The following is a 17,647-nucleotide window of genomic DNA, read 5'->3' as shown; positions in this document are numbered from 1 at the left end:
GTAGTTTTATTTTTAAAAAATTAAAAAAATAATTCTTTTATAGAAAAACGAAGATCCCACAGGTTTCCGTCTCGTCTAAATAGGAAATGAGAAGATGAGTATATCATGCAATGCGGAACTGTCAGTGGAGATGTTGGGCAACACCAAACTTTCAAGAAACGAAGGGGAGAAGAACGATCAAATTCCTTCAAGAAGAGAGTGTTATTCTTGAAGGGGAGAAGAACTGTCAAGATCGTTCAAGAATTGAGTGTCTTAGAATGAAACCAAACGTTTCCACTTAGATGAACCTACCATTATCATCCTTTCCTCAGCTGTCATACCCACTCTATGACGAACGTTTTCTATTGACATACCTACATCCAACCTTTACTTTCCCCTGCACTCCTCCCCCCCATGGGATATTCTCTTCTTTCAGGTCCCCCAATACTACTTAAGAGGAGTTCCATCACTATTTCTTGCAAGGAACATGAACGCCGGAGTCATGCCTAACAGGATAAAGCCAAACAGGCGTGGCTCTTATGCTCCATGCTTCTATATATATGTTTCAGAAGTTGTAGTTGTACTGCCAAATGATACTGTAACATAGGAATAGTGTGCGATAGTAACATATGGTCCAGCTGCTTGTGGTTGAAGGCTGCTGCTGGGGCAACTGGTGCGTACTATAGCTTTATTGTATTGGGGGTCCATCAAGTGTCCTACTGCTCATTTGCCTTGGGTGTCAAGCAACCTGTAGATTCACCTCCTCACCCGTCTTCTCTGCAAAGTGCACAACTTCTTCCTTCATGACGGAATAGATCATCATCATATCAGAAGCACATCTCCAATATCCATGTGAGTCTCTTCATTTCTTTCCTCTCTTCTAGTGTTCCATAATTATCGGGGGAAGGAAAATAACATGTTTCATCATTTCCTGCGAATATATGTTCGGTAATGGAGTCGGTATACACCTGCATGCCAATATTAGTTCTTGATGGAGTCGGTGGTCTTTTCTCGGGGGGACAGATCAGAATTGTCTTTTCCTTTCTGCATCACTAAATTCCATGTACTATGGTTAATGCTTTTATTTTGTTTATTAGTATTCAGGTTGGGTTCTTAGGGATGTGCAGTAACAGCTGTGAAGGCACCGTTCCCAGCTTTTGCTTTAGTCACTCGACCGCTGTAATCCAAAACCCCTCTCTCTCTCTCTCTCTCTCTCTCTCTCTCTTTGGGGTATGAGGCAGCTTGTTTTAGCTGTAGGTTTGGAGGTATTGGTGAGTGAAGGAGTATTCATGTTGAGAACCTTTTCCTTTTTCTAATGGCCACGGGCTTCAATTAAAGTAGAAGGTATCGCAGTATATTGTCCTCCCAAAGAGGTTGTTTATAGATCAAGAACACGTTCTCAATTTCTCCTTTTTCAACTCCCCTTCTTCCTTCTTCCACTCTTTCTCTCCTCCGTTCCATCTGCAGCATTATGCTTCAGCTGAGGTTCCTGAATTGGTTCGATATGGCGTTACTTGTAGTTGGTGTCGTTTAGCCGCTTCCTATTTTCTTGCTGGTTTGTCTGAGACCTCCTCTAATTTTGGTTCCGATTTCAGCTCTCCATTCTGAAAGCAAGATCGAGTAGCCACAAAGTGAACATATATGTTTACGAACCTAAGATCTTGATGCCCATGAAGCAGCCATGAACACAAGTCCCAAGGTCAGCACTTCGTCTCTCATCGACGCCAAGCTGGTACAGCATCGTGTGAGTGTTTCCAAACAGTGCCCTGGGTGTGGCCACAAGCTCGATCGCAAGCCGGTAAGGAAACACAACCAAATTGTACTACTGATACTCTCTTCAAAGTCGCAGTGACCGATCTCGGACGAAAGCAAGACTTGGTGTAGTTAATGGTTGATGATTGCAGGATTGGGTGGGGTTGCCCGCAGGAGTGAAGTTCGATCCGACAGATCAAGAATTGGTAGAGCACCTGGAAGCGAAGGTGAAGGCAGAAGATTTGAGATCCCATCCTCTGATAGATGAGTTCATCCCGACGATCGAAGGCGACGATGGCATCTGCTACACCCATCCTGAGAAGCTCCCAGGTTAGAGGAGTTACACCCACCCTCGACTCCTTAATTCTCTGAATTCTATGCTTGAGTTTGTTTACTTCTCGTGAGTCGGTTGGATTACCTCTCTAGGAAGCTGATCTGCCAAGAAAAACCTCTGCCTTTGGCTGCAGGTGTGAGAAGGGATGGCCTGAGCAAGCACTTCTTCCACAGGCCATCCAAGGCCTACACCACCGGCACAAGGAAAAGAAGGAAAATCCAGTCGACGTGCGACCTTCAGAGAGGCGAAACCAGGTGGCACAAGACAGGGAAGACGAGACCTGTGATGGTCAATGGGAAGCAGAAGGGGTGCAAGAAGATACTGGTCCTGTACACCAACTTTGGGAAGCACAGGAAGCCCGAGAAGACCAACTGGGTCATGCACCAGTACCACCTGGGGGAGTCGGAGGAGGAGAAGGAAGGTGAGCTTGTGGTGTCCAAGATCTTCTTCCAGACCCAGCCAAGGCAGTGCACTTGGTCCGATAAGAGCAGCACAACGGCGGCAGCAACTGCGGAGGGGATGGATCAAAGAAGGGACAGTGGCGGTGCAAGTTGTTCCTCTGATTTAGTTAGCAAGAGGGATGAGCATTCTTACAGTAGCATGGAGATGCATCAGCACCTGATGAAGCCTGACAACTTTAGCTTTGCTCCTTTTAGAGAAAGCTTCAATGAGGTAATTAATTTCTCGACTTCAAATTCTTGCCTACTTTCCAATTCTTCAATCCGTGAATGTTGAATGTGTCTCAGTGCATACATGTTCAAGCTAGATTCTTTCTGCAATCAACTCTCAGTCGATAGCGCATGAAAAACGAAAGCAATGTCACATCAGTTTGCACAAAACACAAGCAACCCTAAGAACCCTTGCGACTATTACAGCACAGTGCATGGTAGCTTCATTTGGTGCAACTTCCCTACCAAAACCGGGGAAGAGAATCTAGGGCAGAAGAGAAGGATTTGAGTTGGAACTTGTTTTGTGAGTGTTGAACAGGTGGCCGTGGGAGAGGAACCGAAGGCACGAGATGAGCACTCAGAGCACGAGCACCTCGTTGGATCACCACATCATCAAGTGGCTCAGGAGCATCAGCAGCTGCAGCAACTGCAGGTGGTGCCGACCGCAGCATTCCACATTACCAGGCCTATGCACCCCATCCCGGCCATCGTCTCGACTCATCCACACCGGCAGACGTCAATGGTTCTCGAAGACCCATATCAAGTCTCAAGGATACTTCTTCAATCCGATAAATTTCAGGTACGGCAGTGCAATTTGGAAAGACCGATAGTTTAATCTTGTTGGAAATTAACTTCATTGTGAGACAGCAGCAACTGGAATTGCAACAAAAGCTGGACCATAGATCTACTTCCGGCCTGGAAGAACTGGTCATGAGTTGCACTTCAGCTAGAACTAACGTAAGTGAAATCATCAACCACCTACAACTTCCTTTCTTTTTTCTGTGTCATGTTTTCTTCTCAGGTTGATCTATCATGACTACCTGCAGCTAATAACAAAGTCAATGCCAATTCACTATGCAAAGATAGAAAGTCTAGCATTAACAATAAAGATGGAGATGTGCTAAATATTTTTCTCCTTTGGGAGCAAATTCTAGTTCTTGTAGTCAACACAAAATCAAAGGATAGGGATCATATGGTTTCATATGAAGATGGCAGGTTGCATCATTTCCCTTTTACTTGGATCATATGGTTTCATATAAGAAACAGAGAATTTCTTGCTTGCTTTGGTGCAATGCAGGTCAAAAAGACAAGCTTGGTTTTGTTGGCTGCCTTTCTTTCTTGCTTAGACCCTTAATAGTCTTAAAGTATATTATTCTTTGCATTTAGTTTAGAAAGAGAAAGGCAAAGGAAACAAGAGACTCTTTTCTACTCTTTTGTGTGTCGACTTCATTTCTGTGCATCTTCTCATAGTTCTGAAATATCCAAGACATTGTATTCTATGTTTGTTGTTATTTCTTCTCTCTTTTCCTTTTCCAAAATGAAGATGAGAAAATGTAGCAACTTTTCATAAGATAAAAATATATGATTATGACAAATAATTCATGCTTATCTATTGTATTTCTTCGCTTTTATCTTTTATAGAAAATTGGAAATCAAATTTTGCATGTCTTCTAACCTTTGCATTCTCTCTTTCTTTCTCTGGCAGGAAACATCAATTCCACACTCCCAAGAGACGGAATGGCACTTTCCCTTCTGGCAATCTGACAATTCAAATCATCATGGGGGATGAGGAAAAAGAGAAAATTATCCTTTACTACTACCATCAGTATCAGTTCTTATATATCAAGGAGCAGAACCAGGTTGAGAATAAAAGAGAGAGAATGAAGAGATTAAGAGAAGAAAGAGACAGAAGAGAAAGCTTATGCTGTTTGCTAGCTGACAGAAGGGGTAAAAATGACCAGAGTAACTCAACACCTCCCATCCTACCCATTTCATCTCAACTAATGTTACTATTTTGATTGTCTTAAGTGTAACTATTACTAATATCTTCTTCTTTTGCCTTGTTGTTCATGTGTTTTTCTTCTTCCTTGTATAACAAAAGGGAAGAAGGCAGAAAACAACAAGAATTATGGTATGTGAAAGAACTACTTGTTCTTGTAATTGTTGCTCATCAATACTGACTTGCGTGCTGAAAATATAAATCACTTTTTTAAATCTTTCTTTAAAATGTTCCAATTTCTTTTAGTCTGAACTTCTCATAAACAAATATGATGTTTGTTGCCCCCCATGGTAGATTTTGTGCCTGCACACTCCCAACACCTGTGCTGCTTCCACTGGTGCTGTATGATTCTTTTGAGACATTATATATGAAAATATTTATCTCTCTTTTTCTTTTCTTTGTTAAATGAAAGCTGACAAAGGCCTGTTTCTACTCATATTTTATGAAGTTAATACTCTGCACCTAATGCTGACAAGTGAGTCATTGACATATATACCAATTTCCAGATGTTTATGACTCATTTCTTTTTATTTTCAGGTAAAATAATACATCATGCAATATTAACTTAAATGCATATTTACTATAAGTAGTAATAAGGAGATGATAGAAATAAGCTAAACCTAACCCTAATACCCTCCTCAAATTCTCTATGCTTAGAAAAGCGCCTCTTCAATGACTGCTTTAAGCAGAATCCTATTCTGCTTGTTCTCCGAGATGCTGCTGCCCAACTTTAGTCGATGGCTTTGTTACCTCACGAGAGAGAGAGTGTGTGTGTGTATGTAACGTTGCATGGTGGTCTCTTTCCTAGAAATTTCTATTTCTTTGGACGTGCATGAAGAGAGCTTTGTCGAAGCTTCTTCATAGTTTCTCAGCAGCACTTGAAATGAACAGCTTGTTGGATTAACTTGGTCGGTCCTCCACGCAGTAACTAAGAGCTCATCAAAGTAATTAATCCCGAATCATCGTTGCAATCATTTGGAGAATTCTTGTCCTGAGACAATGGATGCCTTTATATGTATGTGCATGCAGATTTGGATCCAAGAAGGAGAGAATGCATCTGTGTGTATCCTTTTCTTGGCCTCCCTCATAAAGGCAATGCTCATCTCTTTCTCTTTGTGGGAGATGTTGGATGCTCTACAAAGGACATGCCTGGGGTTATCCATGTCAGGGCTCGCCAGATTCGGTCCCATAAAGAAATTGCAAGAAGAATTATTCGAACATGGGGTTCCTTTGTGGATGCTCCAAATGAACTGCTTTTTAGGAAGGTTCTCTTTCCTTTGATGCCTCCTGTGTGCAACTCCAACCTACCATACACATGCATATACCTGTAGGATTTAGGCATAAAGATTTGATAATGCTAATGATGGCCACCTTCTTTTACACCAAGGAATATATAGGCATTAAAAGAAGTGGTGGACAAGATAGAGGAAGATGAATTCTGGGGATTCTTGTCCACCCAGTCTTTCAAAAGCCATTATAATTTGCACACCCCCTATAATTGGTTTTTGCCATGTTATATCTGCACCAGTCCTTGTGCATCATTCGGGTTTTGTTGGCATTTAGGGATCAACTTCATTATTAGCATTGAGAGCTTATCAAAACTCAGCATGTGGCCTCCAATCAAAGCTTCTATTGTATCATATAGTTGGCCATAGATGCTCGATCGATATGGTGATAGCTTGACACCAACTAAATCTACCTTATAAAATCAAAAAGAGAATATTCTCTATCGATGACCTATGAAAGACGGGGCTTAAATTTATAATTTATTTGTGTTATTTTCCAATTTAAGTATCGAATAGATTTTATTGGATGTGCCTCGATGTAATTTTTAAGATTTTTCTATTCCGAAAGGCTTCACTCTCAAGGAGGTATCAGAAAAACATACTTATCGAATCAGTCTCATCTTGTAGATTATTATTATCATGCATATGCTGTCGAGAGGGTTATAAGTCTAAAGCATGGCTTCTTTTGAGATGAAGATTTACTATGGCGAACTGTGTTGTGTCTTAGCTCCGTGGGTTGTGTATCTCACCAATTCCAACCTATTTGCTTGGAGTGAGTCTATGTATAGTTTGGTGATTGGATCCTTTTGTGTGCGAGTGTGCATGGCGCACACGTTGTTAACGGCCCAGTCCAACTATCTCCGTCAGCTTTCGCAGCACCTCCTTCATGGATGGCCTCACCACAGCATTCCTCCTCGTGCACTCTATTCCCAGTCTTACCACCGTCCCCATGTCATCCGTATAGTTGACCTCGTCACTTAACTCCACATCTATCATCTCCATGAAGCCACCCTTCTCTCTCAGGCGGCGAGCAGCCCACCCTGCTAAGCCTTCGTGCTCACCACCATCTTGCGCTTTCCTTCCTGTGGTCAACTCCAGAAGCACTACCCCGAAGCTATACACGTCCACCTTCTCGTTGATCTTCTTCGAGTGTCCACACTCTGCAACCACGATTACGGCCTCTGTCAATGAACCGGAGTGGTGATGGAGTAGGTGCTCAATTAGGACCTCACCTGGAGCCATGTAGCCAAAGGTTCCTGTTATGGCCGACGCAGACTCCGGCTCGCTGGCCTTCATCAGCATCCGTGCCAAGCCGAAGTCGGCGATCTTTGCTCCGAAGTTCGAGTCCAGGAGTATGTTGCTGGACTTCACGTCGCGATGGATGACCGGCGGAGTACAGTGGTGGTGCATGTAGCACAATCCCTTGGCGGCGTCAATCGCGATCCCGAGCCTCTTCCGCCAATCCAGCGGCGGCTGGAAATGCCCTGAACCCGTCCTTGTCCTTCTCCTCCCGTAAAGCCACTGGTCCAGACTCCCCTTCTCCATGTACTCGTAGACCAGGAGCTTAGAGTCTGCGCTCGAGATGCAACACAGGAGCTTCACGATGCTGCAATGCCGTATCGAGCTCAGTACCTTGACCTCCGCCTCGAAGGCCTTCTCCATCTTCCAATCCAGCTGTCCACTATTCCGAATCTTCTTCACGGCCACCACAGCGTCGCCGGCGCGGTTCTCGAGGTTGACCCTGTACACCTGACCTGATCCTCCGCTGCCGATGAGGCTTGCCTCTGTGAGTCCACGTATTATATGACGTTGTGTGAAGTCCAGCTGATGAAACGAAGTCAGCTTGCATGCTGAAAGGTCAGCGGCGTCGGATCTTCGCCGGCAAATCAACATTCCGGTCACAGCTAGCATCAAGAACATAACCCCACCGAGCACCAAAGAGATTGGGATCAGTCTCTCTGATAGCTTGTTTGGGCCGGCATGTGCACAGATATTGAGATTTTCTATACGCTTGGATGAGCAGAGGCCAGGATTGGATAGAAAGCTCCGCTCGTAAGCTCGGTTCTGCAACTGCAGAGGTACCTCGCCGGTGAGCTTGTTGTAGGTCAGGTTAAGGAGGTTGAGCTTAAGGTTGCCGATTTCAGGCGGTATCGATCCCGACAGCCGGTTGTTCGAGAGGTCGAGCTTGGTGAGCACCTCGAGCAACCCCAGCTTGGCCGGGATACCTCCTGAGAGGTGGTTGTCGCTGAGATCAAGCTGGGTGAGGAACTTCAAATTGGAAATGCTTGTCGGTATCGAACCAGAGATCCGATTTCCGTGGAGCAAAAGAACCTGGAGCCTCGACATTCCGGTGAGTTCCGCCGGAATTTCGCCGGAGAACATGTTGTTGCTTCCCCGAAACACCAATAGTCTCGGCGCCCGTGTGGGGATCCTTCCGGAAAACCTATTGTCGTTCATCACCAGCCGAGTCAGGTTCGGCTGCAACTTGTCCGGCAGAACGCCGGTGAAGTGGTTGCGGTCGATCAGCACGGTGGTCAAGTTCACTGATGCCGACCAAATTCGTCCGGGGAACTCGCCGGAGAAGTTGTTGTTGTAGAGCTGAATGTCGTTTAACCCGTAGCAATCGGCGAGAGAAGCCGGCAGCTCCCCGGTGAGGTTGTTGTTGAAGACCACCACCGACTTAAGTGCTCTGTTTGCACAGAGGCCTTGGGGCAAGCTGCCGGAGATTCTGTTGTTGGACACCTCAAGATTGGTCAGATGGGACTGCTGCCCGAGCTCCGGCGGCAAGACACCGACTAGGTGGTTGTCGAAGAGCCTGATGTCCCGGAGATCGCGAAGGAGGCCGATGCCTCTGGGGATCTCACCGGACAGGCTATTGTTATACATGAACAGAATGCGGAGATTGTGGAGATTTACGAATTCCTCCGGTATCGATCCCGTCAGCCGGTTCATCGAGACATCGATCTCCTCCAAGTTCGAAGCCGCGATCTCGCCGGAAATCTCTCCCGTCAGCTTGTTATCGTACAAGTAGAGCGTCGTCAGCTTCTCCAGCGACCATATGGCTGCAGGAATCGAGCCACTTAAACCGTTCCGCGCGAGGTCGAGGTGGTCAAGCTCTGCCAGCCGCCCGAGATCCTCCGGGATCTCGCCGACCAGGTTGGCATAGGTCATCCACAGGTACTTCAGTCTCGTCATGTTCCCGAACTCGACCGGGATGCGCGGACTGGCGAAAGGATTGTAAGCGAGAGTGAGGCTTTCGAGCATGGAAAGTTTACCGAGCTCAGCCGGGAACGAGCCATCGAAGAAATTGCAGTGAAGATTGAGGGTGTGGAGTGAGAGGAGCCGGCCGATGGAAGGAGGGATGTCGCCGGTGAAGTTGTTATAAGAGAGATCAAGGTGAAGGAGCTGCGACGACAGCTTATGGATATCAGAAGGCAGCTCCCCAACGAGAAAGTTCTGAGAGAGGTCGAGGTACTGGAGGTTGGAGCAGCTGTAGAGACAAGTCGGGAAGCCGCCAGGGATTTCATTGTAAGAGAGGTCGAGGTGAGCGAGGCTGGTGAGGTTGCAGAAGAAGGGTGGGATGGGTTCAGTGATGTTTATATTGGGGAGAGACATGGAAGTGACCGAGCCATTGCTGCAGCGGATTCCTGGCCAGTTGCAGTAGGGGGAGGAGACGTCCCACGAGCTCAGCGCAGGAGCGTTGCTCCAATGACTTCTTATGTCGAAGAGGACGAGTCTCTCCTGGTCATCGCCGTGGGCTACGGCGGCTTCGGAGATGAAGAGGAGGGGAAGCCATAGAAGAATCGAGCTGCGCAGGAGATGCGCCGAGGGAGAGAAGAAGAAGAAGAAGGCAGCTTTGTATGGTTCTGCGCCCATCTGAAGCTTCTTGAGCACCGATGGATTGCGTGGGGCAATGGCGACATGAACTGATCCGACTAAATCAGTAACGGATAAAGTACCTGAGACGGATCTCATGATGGCATCGGTGGAAGGGTGGTTGACACGAGCAACATGACTCCCACGCGGCGCACGCATGCTGTCATAGGAACGGCCCAAATTTGTGGGGATCGTTGACTCGACTTGACCTCGAGTCAACAACAAAAAGACACCTAACCGAATATACAAAATTGACTATTGAGTAAACTCGATCCCGAATCTAAAAAGCACAGGAAAAGAAATCGGGTGATCATGTCACGTTTAATCTAACGAAGGTGTCCTATAAAGACCACCCAAATCTATTGCTATGGATCTTTGACAATCCCACCGAACTAAGACTAGTAAACAGTCTACGATTCATTACGAGTGTAAATGAGAATCAAATCTTAGCGTAGCTTCATACAAGATATAGTGGATCAAGTAAAGCTAGACCTAATCTTGCCTAATTCTCAGGATTGGCTAATTATATAGTATTGTGTGGTATCTTCTTAAGCCCAATTCATGAGAAAGGTTTAAAGCCCAGGAAAATAGAAACGAATACAGTATTGGGCCGTTCTCACAGTAAAATTGGGCCTTACGTGACTTAAAAGCTCCGACATCTCATGTTTTCTCGGACAAAAAATAAAACATTATGACCGAAGTAACATATTTAATTGAGTGTCTATAGGATGATGTGTTCGTTTACTTGTGTATCTATCAAATTAACTTAGAAGTCTTGTTCGACAAAGTTTACGTGTAAGATATTGGTCTGATCATAATCGTAATGCACTATATGGACTTACTAATGATCGAGGGTCTAAAATTTTATTCGATATATTTTTTTAATATATTAATTAGTTTATATATATATATCACTTTTTTAAATATATTAAGAAGTTTACAATTGTTATGGTATCACACTGTCGATCGTGAGTCAGCTCGGATCTAAAGACACAGGCAGTTCGAGAAATTCACGTGATAGTTCTTTGTGGTAATTGATCGAGCCTTGAAGTAGATGAGGTGATATCGAGATGGTGTTTCGAATGTAGTTCAAGTATCTAAGGTAGACTCGAGAATGGACTAAGGTGGATTCCAACTTATCGATGATTTTCTATATAAAAGTCAATATTGAGGGTATTTCTACCTCTTGGACTCCTAAATTAACTTTATGATAGTTTTATAATGTAAAAGGATCAATTGGAAAGAGATCTAACACCCTCAACTAGTGTTACGGGTTGACTTTTGCACCTATTCGGTCAGATGAATCACTTATAATGACTGTAATGGCTTCCCACTGATGTTCCATCAATAGGGGTAGCAGGCATATAATGACCATAATGTCTTCCCTTTGGCATTCCGTTAACGGGGGGCGCTAGGCCTATAACGATCATAACGTCTTCCCTCTGACACTCTGTTAATGAGGCGACAAGTCTATAATGGTCATAATGCCTTTACTTTGGCATTTCGTCCATGGGAGCAACAAGCATGTAACGATCGTAATATCTTTCCCCTAATGTTTTGCTCACGGGGACCGATCGAGGAGGGCAGATCCAATCGATCACTCATGCTAGTCATAGGTGCCCTATAAGCTAATCACACAAGTGATGACATGTATGACTTGACACGCAATCTTTTTACTTATTATTATTATTATTTAATATTTTATTACTTTATATTGTTATTATTGTGATGTTCATGGATCTATGCAATGAGAATCGGATCGTGATGAGATCACGATAATGAAACCGATTCACCTTTAAAAACATGTCATAAATAATCCTGGTCATTGGTTACTCGAGAAAGACATCGAGATTACTTGACAAACTGGTGTATTGTATACTCGTACATATGATGGAGGCGGTTAATCTCATAGTTGCTCATGTGGGGAAACTAAGGCTACAGTGCATGTGCTCATTAGAGAATGAGTTTTTAGATTGATCTGCTCATGGTAATGCTAAATGGTTAATGATACCTCATTATCAGATAATGATACCATTGTCGCAATGGTGTACATTATCTTTAAACTTGAGACACCAATGATGGTCTGTATGAGTACTCCACTATTTGATACCAAACTTATAGTTTGGAAGTTTCAGATCTAGCACAGCTGGCCATCGGAAGTGGTATTCAACCTTATGAGGATTATTGAGTGTTGATAGAGGATCATCCACTCTCAGTGTTATGAGAAGAATATCGCATATGTTCTTGCACAAACAAATCCCTAGTTATGGTCATTCGAATTGAGAGAGAAAGAGTTCTCTGGGAGAATCCGAATAGAGCGAGATTCGAGTAGAAACCATATGGGTATGACAACACCATACCCGGTATATGATCTTTGGGATATTAGATGGATAAGGGGATATAGATACATGGTAACTGAAGACAGATAAGTCTGATGAATTGGATTCCCTTGTATCGTCTAGGGACTACGACGTAGTAATCTAATACGTTCGCAATCGATAAGTCGAGTGAATTATTATAGACATAATAATTCACTGAGCTAGAAGGAGTTCTGACAGATATGACTCACAGCCAGCTTGATATTGGGCCTAGAGAGTCACGCACATATAGTAAACATTGCGACGAGTAGAGGTTCGAATGTGAGATATTCGTTAGAACTCCTATCTTATTTGATGTTTAATAAGCCCATGAATTATTGAATCCTATGAATAAGATCCAATAAGAGTCAATGAGAGATTATTGGATAGAGATCCACTAATCTAAAAGGCTTTAGTAGTTGGATGAAGATCCAGTACCCAATAGGATAGGATCTATTAGGGTTAAGTTGACAGGGGATATCTATAAATAGGAGGGAACCAAAAGCTCATAGGCCAGAGGTTTTTAGTTGTCATCTCCTATTCTCCTCTCCCGTTTTTCTCCTTAGATAGCGGGCTTGGAGATTTGAGGAGTATCGTCATAGTCTTACTATGTGGATCACCACTAGAAAGGAGGATATTGGACCTCATTCATTCTCTCCTATAGATCTATAGAGATTTAGGAATATATAATCTTCCTAGGTAATACAATCTTTCATATACGTAGTTTTTTGTTTTACAGATTTTGCGTACCAATCTTTGCATAATGATGAACAAAATTTATGAAAAATTTGAGGATTTTTGTTTTTATGTTCTTCCGCTAATGTCAACCCCAAAATTTCCTACGATCTATATATTACTATCTACGGAGGCTAACTGAGTCAGCCCAAATATCCCCCTATGGACTATGGACTGTCACAAGGCCAATATATCTTCCTTTATATCATTACCTTATAGGGATGACAAAGCTCTTATTTTTTTTTATTTTAATGCATTTATAACGATAGCCGGAGGGATACGATTGATTGTCAAAATATTTCCTATCAACAAACACACTATTAGAGTGGAAAACATTAATTAGGATAAAGATTTCAAATTATGACAGAGTTATTTTTTCTTCTTTTATTATTTTCCAAAGGACATATTAAAACGTATTGAGACTTCATTAATTGTGGCATTGTGCCACAACTTATTACGTAAGTCAATAGGAAATGCATAATCAATTCAGTCACAATTAAGAGTCGTTTGTTTGAGAAAATGCTGAGAGAAGACTGAGCTCATCGAAGGAGGCTTTAGGTGTTCGATCAAATTCCCTTGCGGGGTTGCGTCAACCAGGCTTAAATGCTTTGAGGGAGACCTCCTCCCAATAATACACCGCCATTGTTGCCACCTTAGTTTCCAAACCACTCTTTAATGAGGTTACTCTCTTCCCCACCTATCTGTTCCATCACCCACACCAATAATAATACCATAAAGCAGTGATGGCCATGCAAACCATTAGATCCCAAAACACGGTTGAATGATTCAGTCGCATATGGCGTGCATTCGTTTCTCTCACAATTTGCACCAAGGTCTTACATATCTTCATGTGTGGCTACAAGGCCTAGTTATGGGTGTACAAAGACATGCAATTCCAAAGATGATATCTAACTTCTCATTGGCAAGCACTTTACAGGTCAGACTTCAATTATGTTTAGGCTATTCAAAGATATTGCATCAAATCGGAGCCAGTAGAGCACTAGTCATTGCCCTCAATCATTGTTATTGATGGACACCATGTCTTTTTCTTGGTGGGGCACAAGGTTTTAATGTGGAAACAGGGACTTGGTGCTTGTAGCTTCTTCCTTCTTGGCACCTAATGAGTCGTGTTAGCATTCTCCCTCATACAATCCCCTCGAACACCACCATGATTGATTGATGAAGAGCTGGTTTTGAACGACTTTCTTATGTTTTACGACAAGAAACTTCTAAAACATGTTGAGATGGCAATTAGGGTTCTCGAAGAGCTAGCTAGAGAAGACACGTCAAAGTGGTCGGTGGGCCATAGTGAGAGTAGACTTTTGTTGACCGTAAGAAATGGACTGAAAACAAGTTAAGATTTGCTTTCTCTACAGTGCTACGAGTGGGTGGGTTTGAACAAAAATCAAGTCATTTGGAAGAAATTAAATGAAAAGTCAACATCTAACTTAATGATATATGCATGATTAGTATTTATCTATTATATTCGGAATCAGGTTGCGCTAGTTCTGTGATACATTGACAGTGAAGTCAAATTTATTATCATGCTATCATTAATTACATATCATACTGATTTTGTGATTTTATGTATTGCCCATTCTGTTGATATATAAGTTTTGATGAGACTTGTTTTTGAAGTTGGTAAAGGGATCTCTTCTTATTTATGTGATTGATTTGATTGTCTTCAATCCTACGAATAGGATTGTGACATATACAAAATATACAATAAAGTTCTTAAGTTTTTTGTTTTTCTCGTTTCACTTCTATCTATATTGTGATAGTCTTCTTCTCATGTGATTCCCCTGTCATTGTAATTGTCCTCGGATCCTTCTCCGTAGACTTCGCTACGACATACCATGGACATGGACAAATAACTTTAGCTTGAATACATTAACATGTCCCTCTCCTATTTATACATATTATGAGAGAGGATTTTTCTCAACAGAATAGAGAGATTTTCCTCATATAGTTGGAGAAATCTTATCTTCTATCACTTTGATCTTCATCTATCATCTTCCTTGTTACCATCGAGTCTTCCTCTTAACCAGAGGTCAGCCTCGGTGAGCTATCACCACCCTGACTAGTGTATTGACCAGTGCCCTAATGCCTCCATTATCGTCATATCAAAAGGCTTAACTCCGTTGCACACTAGAGGTCGATGCTACTCATTTTGGAAGAAGACCCTCATCGGATCACCCTCCTTCGGTCTTCACCAATTGAGTCTCATAACTTATTATGCTCGTAAATAACACAATCTTGATGAAGATTGTAACTTATTAGGCTTATGAGAATAATAATAATAATAATAATAAACAAAACCCTACGGGATTTATTCAAGAATATGATATTTATTATGAGGAAATACTTACTTCAGCAGGATTGACTATAGTTATAACCCATATTGCTCTTTTAGCTATGTGTCATTGGAAACTCTATCAAATGGATACCAAAAATATATTTCTCAATTGCCAAACAAGTTTAATTATGCTCTGTTATCATCAAATTTTCAATTGAGTGTTTATGATATTTCTTCGTTCCTCGGCAAAATATGCCTTACATATTTAAAAGTAATGATTTAATCAAAGCTTCTTTACTTAATAATTTAAAATTAATGATCTTGACTCTCTTACATATTTTTGGGATTGAAGTATCTTCTTCTTATGATTAAAATATGCCTCAGAACTTATGACTTAAGCCAAATATTATCCACATGTATCGAATCAAATATTAGATTATGTACAGAGATCCCTTAAAACATATAACTCTTTACCTACAGAATAATTAAATCTTTTGTATAAACAGAATAATTTTTAATGGGCTTCAATTTTCAACAAAAACTCTTTATCCCACTAATAAATGTTTTGCTACTATATTTTTTTTTGGATTTTTGATTTTTTTAGAGGAGTAAGAAACAAAATGTTGTTGCTTATTCTAAGTCCCGAGTCAAAATATGGTGCTGTTGTTGATAGTACAATAGATTACTTTACCATTTATGGGTCTTCTTTCAATCTTCAACACAACTCAACTCTAACGTATTCAGATCGCTCGCAACAATATCTATCATAAAGGCATAAAGTATATTGCGATTGAGTGTCATTTTATATGACATTATTTTTGACATGACAATCGGTAATTACTAAGCCATTATCATCATGGTGAATTGGTCTTTTAGTTTCCAAATTTAAACTGATTTCTACTGAGTCATCTTAAATTTGCAGGGCTGTGTCAATCTCATATGCCTTGATTTAGTACACACACACACACACACACACACACACACACACAGAGAGGGAAGAGAAGTATGAAAAGATGAACCATTTAGAACGTCCATAGTTGAGGTGTGACAAAGAGTTTATCCTGTAAGGCCTACGAAGGTTACAACTCCCTTTATGATGGCCAAAGGATATACCGAAAGCAAAGCAGAAGTAAGCAGCATAGATTCACCTTTTATATCAAGTAAGAAGACCATCTCAGGCTCGTCCCATTAACTCATTCCTGTACTGTTTGTATTCCGGTGTCATCGGTGTCCACTGCTGTAGACGAAGCTGCTGGTAGAACCTCTTGATGAACTCCTCCGCCTCCTGATCGATATGGGTGCCCACCTCCTCACCCTCCTCGTTCAATGGGAAGGGCGAGTCCGTGATCCTTAGCTGGCGCGCCCCAGCCGGGCTCTTTCCAAAGCTCCAGTTCATCGGGGATGGAGATGGCGATGCCATGACCGACTCGGCATCGGACACTTGGGAGTTGAGTATCTCAAACGCCTTCGCTACCGCCACGGCGTCATAGTCGTAGTCGTAGCGGCGGTGGCGGTTCTTTCGCTTGATGGCATGGAAGGACGGGCGTGAGGGAGTGTTGCTGCAGCTGAACTCCACCGCCTTGGGGCTGTAGAAGGAGCGGTTCGGGTCCATGGACCGGCACGAGAAGGCCGAGCTCATGGAGGTGACGCCATGATGGTGGTGATGGTGGTGGAAGGTCACGAGGTTACCGATGGCTTTTCCGGCGATCTTGCCGCGCTTGAGGAGGAGGTGGAGATCCATCATGAGTTTGTCCTTGGCGAGGCCTTTCCGGAGCATGTAGAACACCACCCTCGCTATGTGCCATAGCCTCTTGGCTGCGCTTGACGACTCCATTTGGACCTTGTCAGGCACTGTCCGTTTACCCTTTTTGGAAGGTCCTTATGCAAATAAAGAGAGAGAGAGAGCTAAGGTGGGACTTGGGAGGAGGGCTTTGGTATGAGAGAGCGAGAGGGTGGGGGAAGCATGGGAGGCTATTTAAAGGGCAATTAAAGGCTGAAGAAAAGTCATGAAATCATAAACAATAAAGAATTGTGTCAATACATAGAACAGATGGTGAGGGTTTTTCTTCAATTATTGGTGCGGAAATTACTAGAAAGTACTCAAAGTCTCTAAAGGGTTTGGGGGGGGGGGTAATCAGAGAAAATTAAAAGGTGGTGTGAGGACTTCATGGTAATTTGGCATGGTAAAGGGCGAAAAGGCTCCATCACCGGATGGGTGGCAAGAAGGAAATGGATGGCACCTATCATGCCACGTCTCTTCGAGGTGGGCCTGCTCATAAATGTTGGCGTGTACGCCACAGTCTCCCGGTCACTGTCTCCGAACGAAACAGTGTCGCCTTACTGCGTTACTGCTGCTTAGCCTTCACTGTAAGAACTGTGTGCGTGTGTGTGCGCTGAAGCAGCAACAGCTGAAGTAGTGAAGAATGTAATGGAATGCTAATTGTGAGGTGTAGAAACTTGCATGTTTCGTTGTGGAAGAGATCTGCAGGCTTGGAACCTAACAGCTTGTGTCTGAAGAACACAAGTGCATCTGTACAGTGAACCATCACAGTAGGATACAGCTGACAGGACGAAGTAGCAACGT

General features: G+C 42.9%; 3 protein-coding genes across 7 annotated transcripts; 1 reads left to right on the top strand and 2 right to left on the bottom strand.

Annotated features, from left to right (window-relative positions):
- The first annotated feature begins 587 nt into the window (after window positions 1-587).
- On the top strand, window positions 588-4,674 carry LOC103991251 (NAC domain-containing protein 75). 5 transcript variants are annotated; one of them, XM_009410628.3, is made up of 7 exons: window positions 588-831; window positions 1,575-1,777; window positions 1,884-2,061; window positions 2,199-2,737; window positions 3,053-3,313; window positions 3,385-3,471; window positions 4,220-4,674. In XM_009410628.3, exons 2-7 carry the CDS (start codon window positions 1,661-1,663, stop codon window positions 4,301-4,303), a joined length of 1,266 nt encoding a protein of 421 aa, XP_009408903.2. In that variant the 5' UTR covers window positions 588-831; window positions 1,575-1,660; the 3' UTR covers window positions 4,304-4,674. The 5 variants fall into 5 exon arrangements, with proteins under 5 accessions (XP_009408903.2, XP_018684424.2, XP_065015845.1 ...); XM_018828879.2 differs by lacking the exon at window positions 588-831 and adding an exon at window positions 915-1,534 and having other exon boundaries at window positions 1,659-1,777; XM_065159773.1 differs by lacking the exon at window positions 588-831 and adding an exon at window positions 916-1,498.
- A 1,877-nt stretch (window positions 4,675-6,551) lies between these two features.
- Window positions 6,552-9,834, bottom strand: LOC103991788 (receptor-like protein kinase HSL1). The gene is made up of 2 exons (XM_009411333.3): window positions 7,032-9,834; window positions 6,552-6,959 (listed from the first exon to the last, which is right to left on the bottom strand). Exons 1-2 carry the CDS (start codon window positions 9,832-9,834, stop codon window positions 6,637-6,639), a joined length of 3,126 nt encoding a protein of 1,041 aa, XP_009409608.2. The 3' UTR covers window positions 6,552-6,636.
- Window positions 9,835-16,067: 6,233 nt separating this feature from the next.
- LOC135643599 (uncharacterized) lies at window positions 16,068-17,018 on the bottom strand. Its single transcript, XM_065160751.1, has one exon. It carries the CDS (start codon window positions 16,895-16,897, stop codon window positions 16,238-16,240), a length of 660 nt encoding a protein of 219 aa, XP_065016823.1. The 5' UTR covers window positions 16,898-17,018; the 3' UTR covers window positions 16,068-16,237.
- Window positions 17,019-17,647: the final 629 nt, after the last annotated feature.

The sequence above is a fragment of the Musa acuminata genome, chromosome BXJ3-7 (genome assembly GCF_036884655.1).
Source record: "Musa acuminata AAA Group cultivar baxijiao chromosome BXJ3-7, Cavendish_Baxijiao_AAA, whole genome shotgun sequence".
Classification (NCBI taxonomy): Eukaryota; Viridiplantae; Streptophyta; class Magnoliopsida; order Zingiberales; family Musaceae; genus Musa; species Musa acuminata.
The sequence above is the reverse complement of the archived record's forward strand: the minus strand, read 5'-3'. Positions and strand labels throughout refer to the sequence as shown.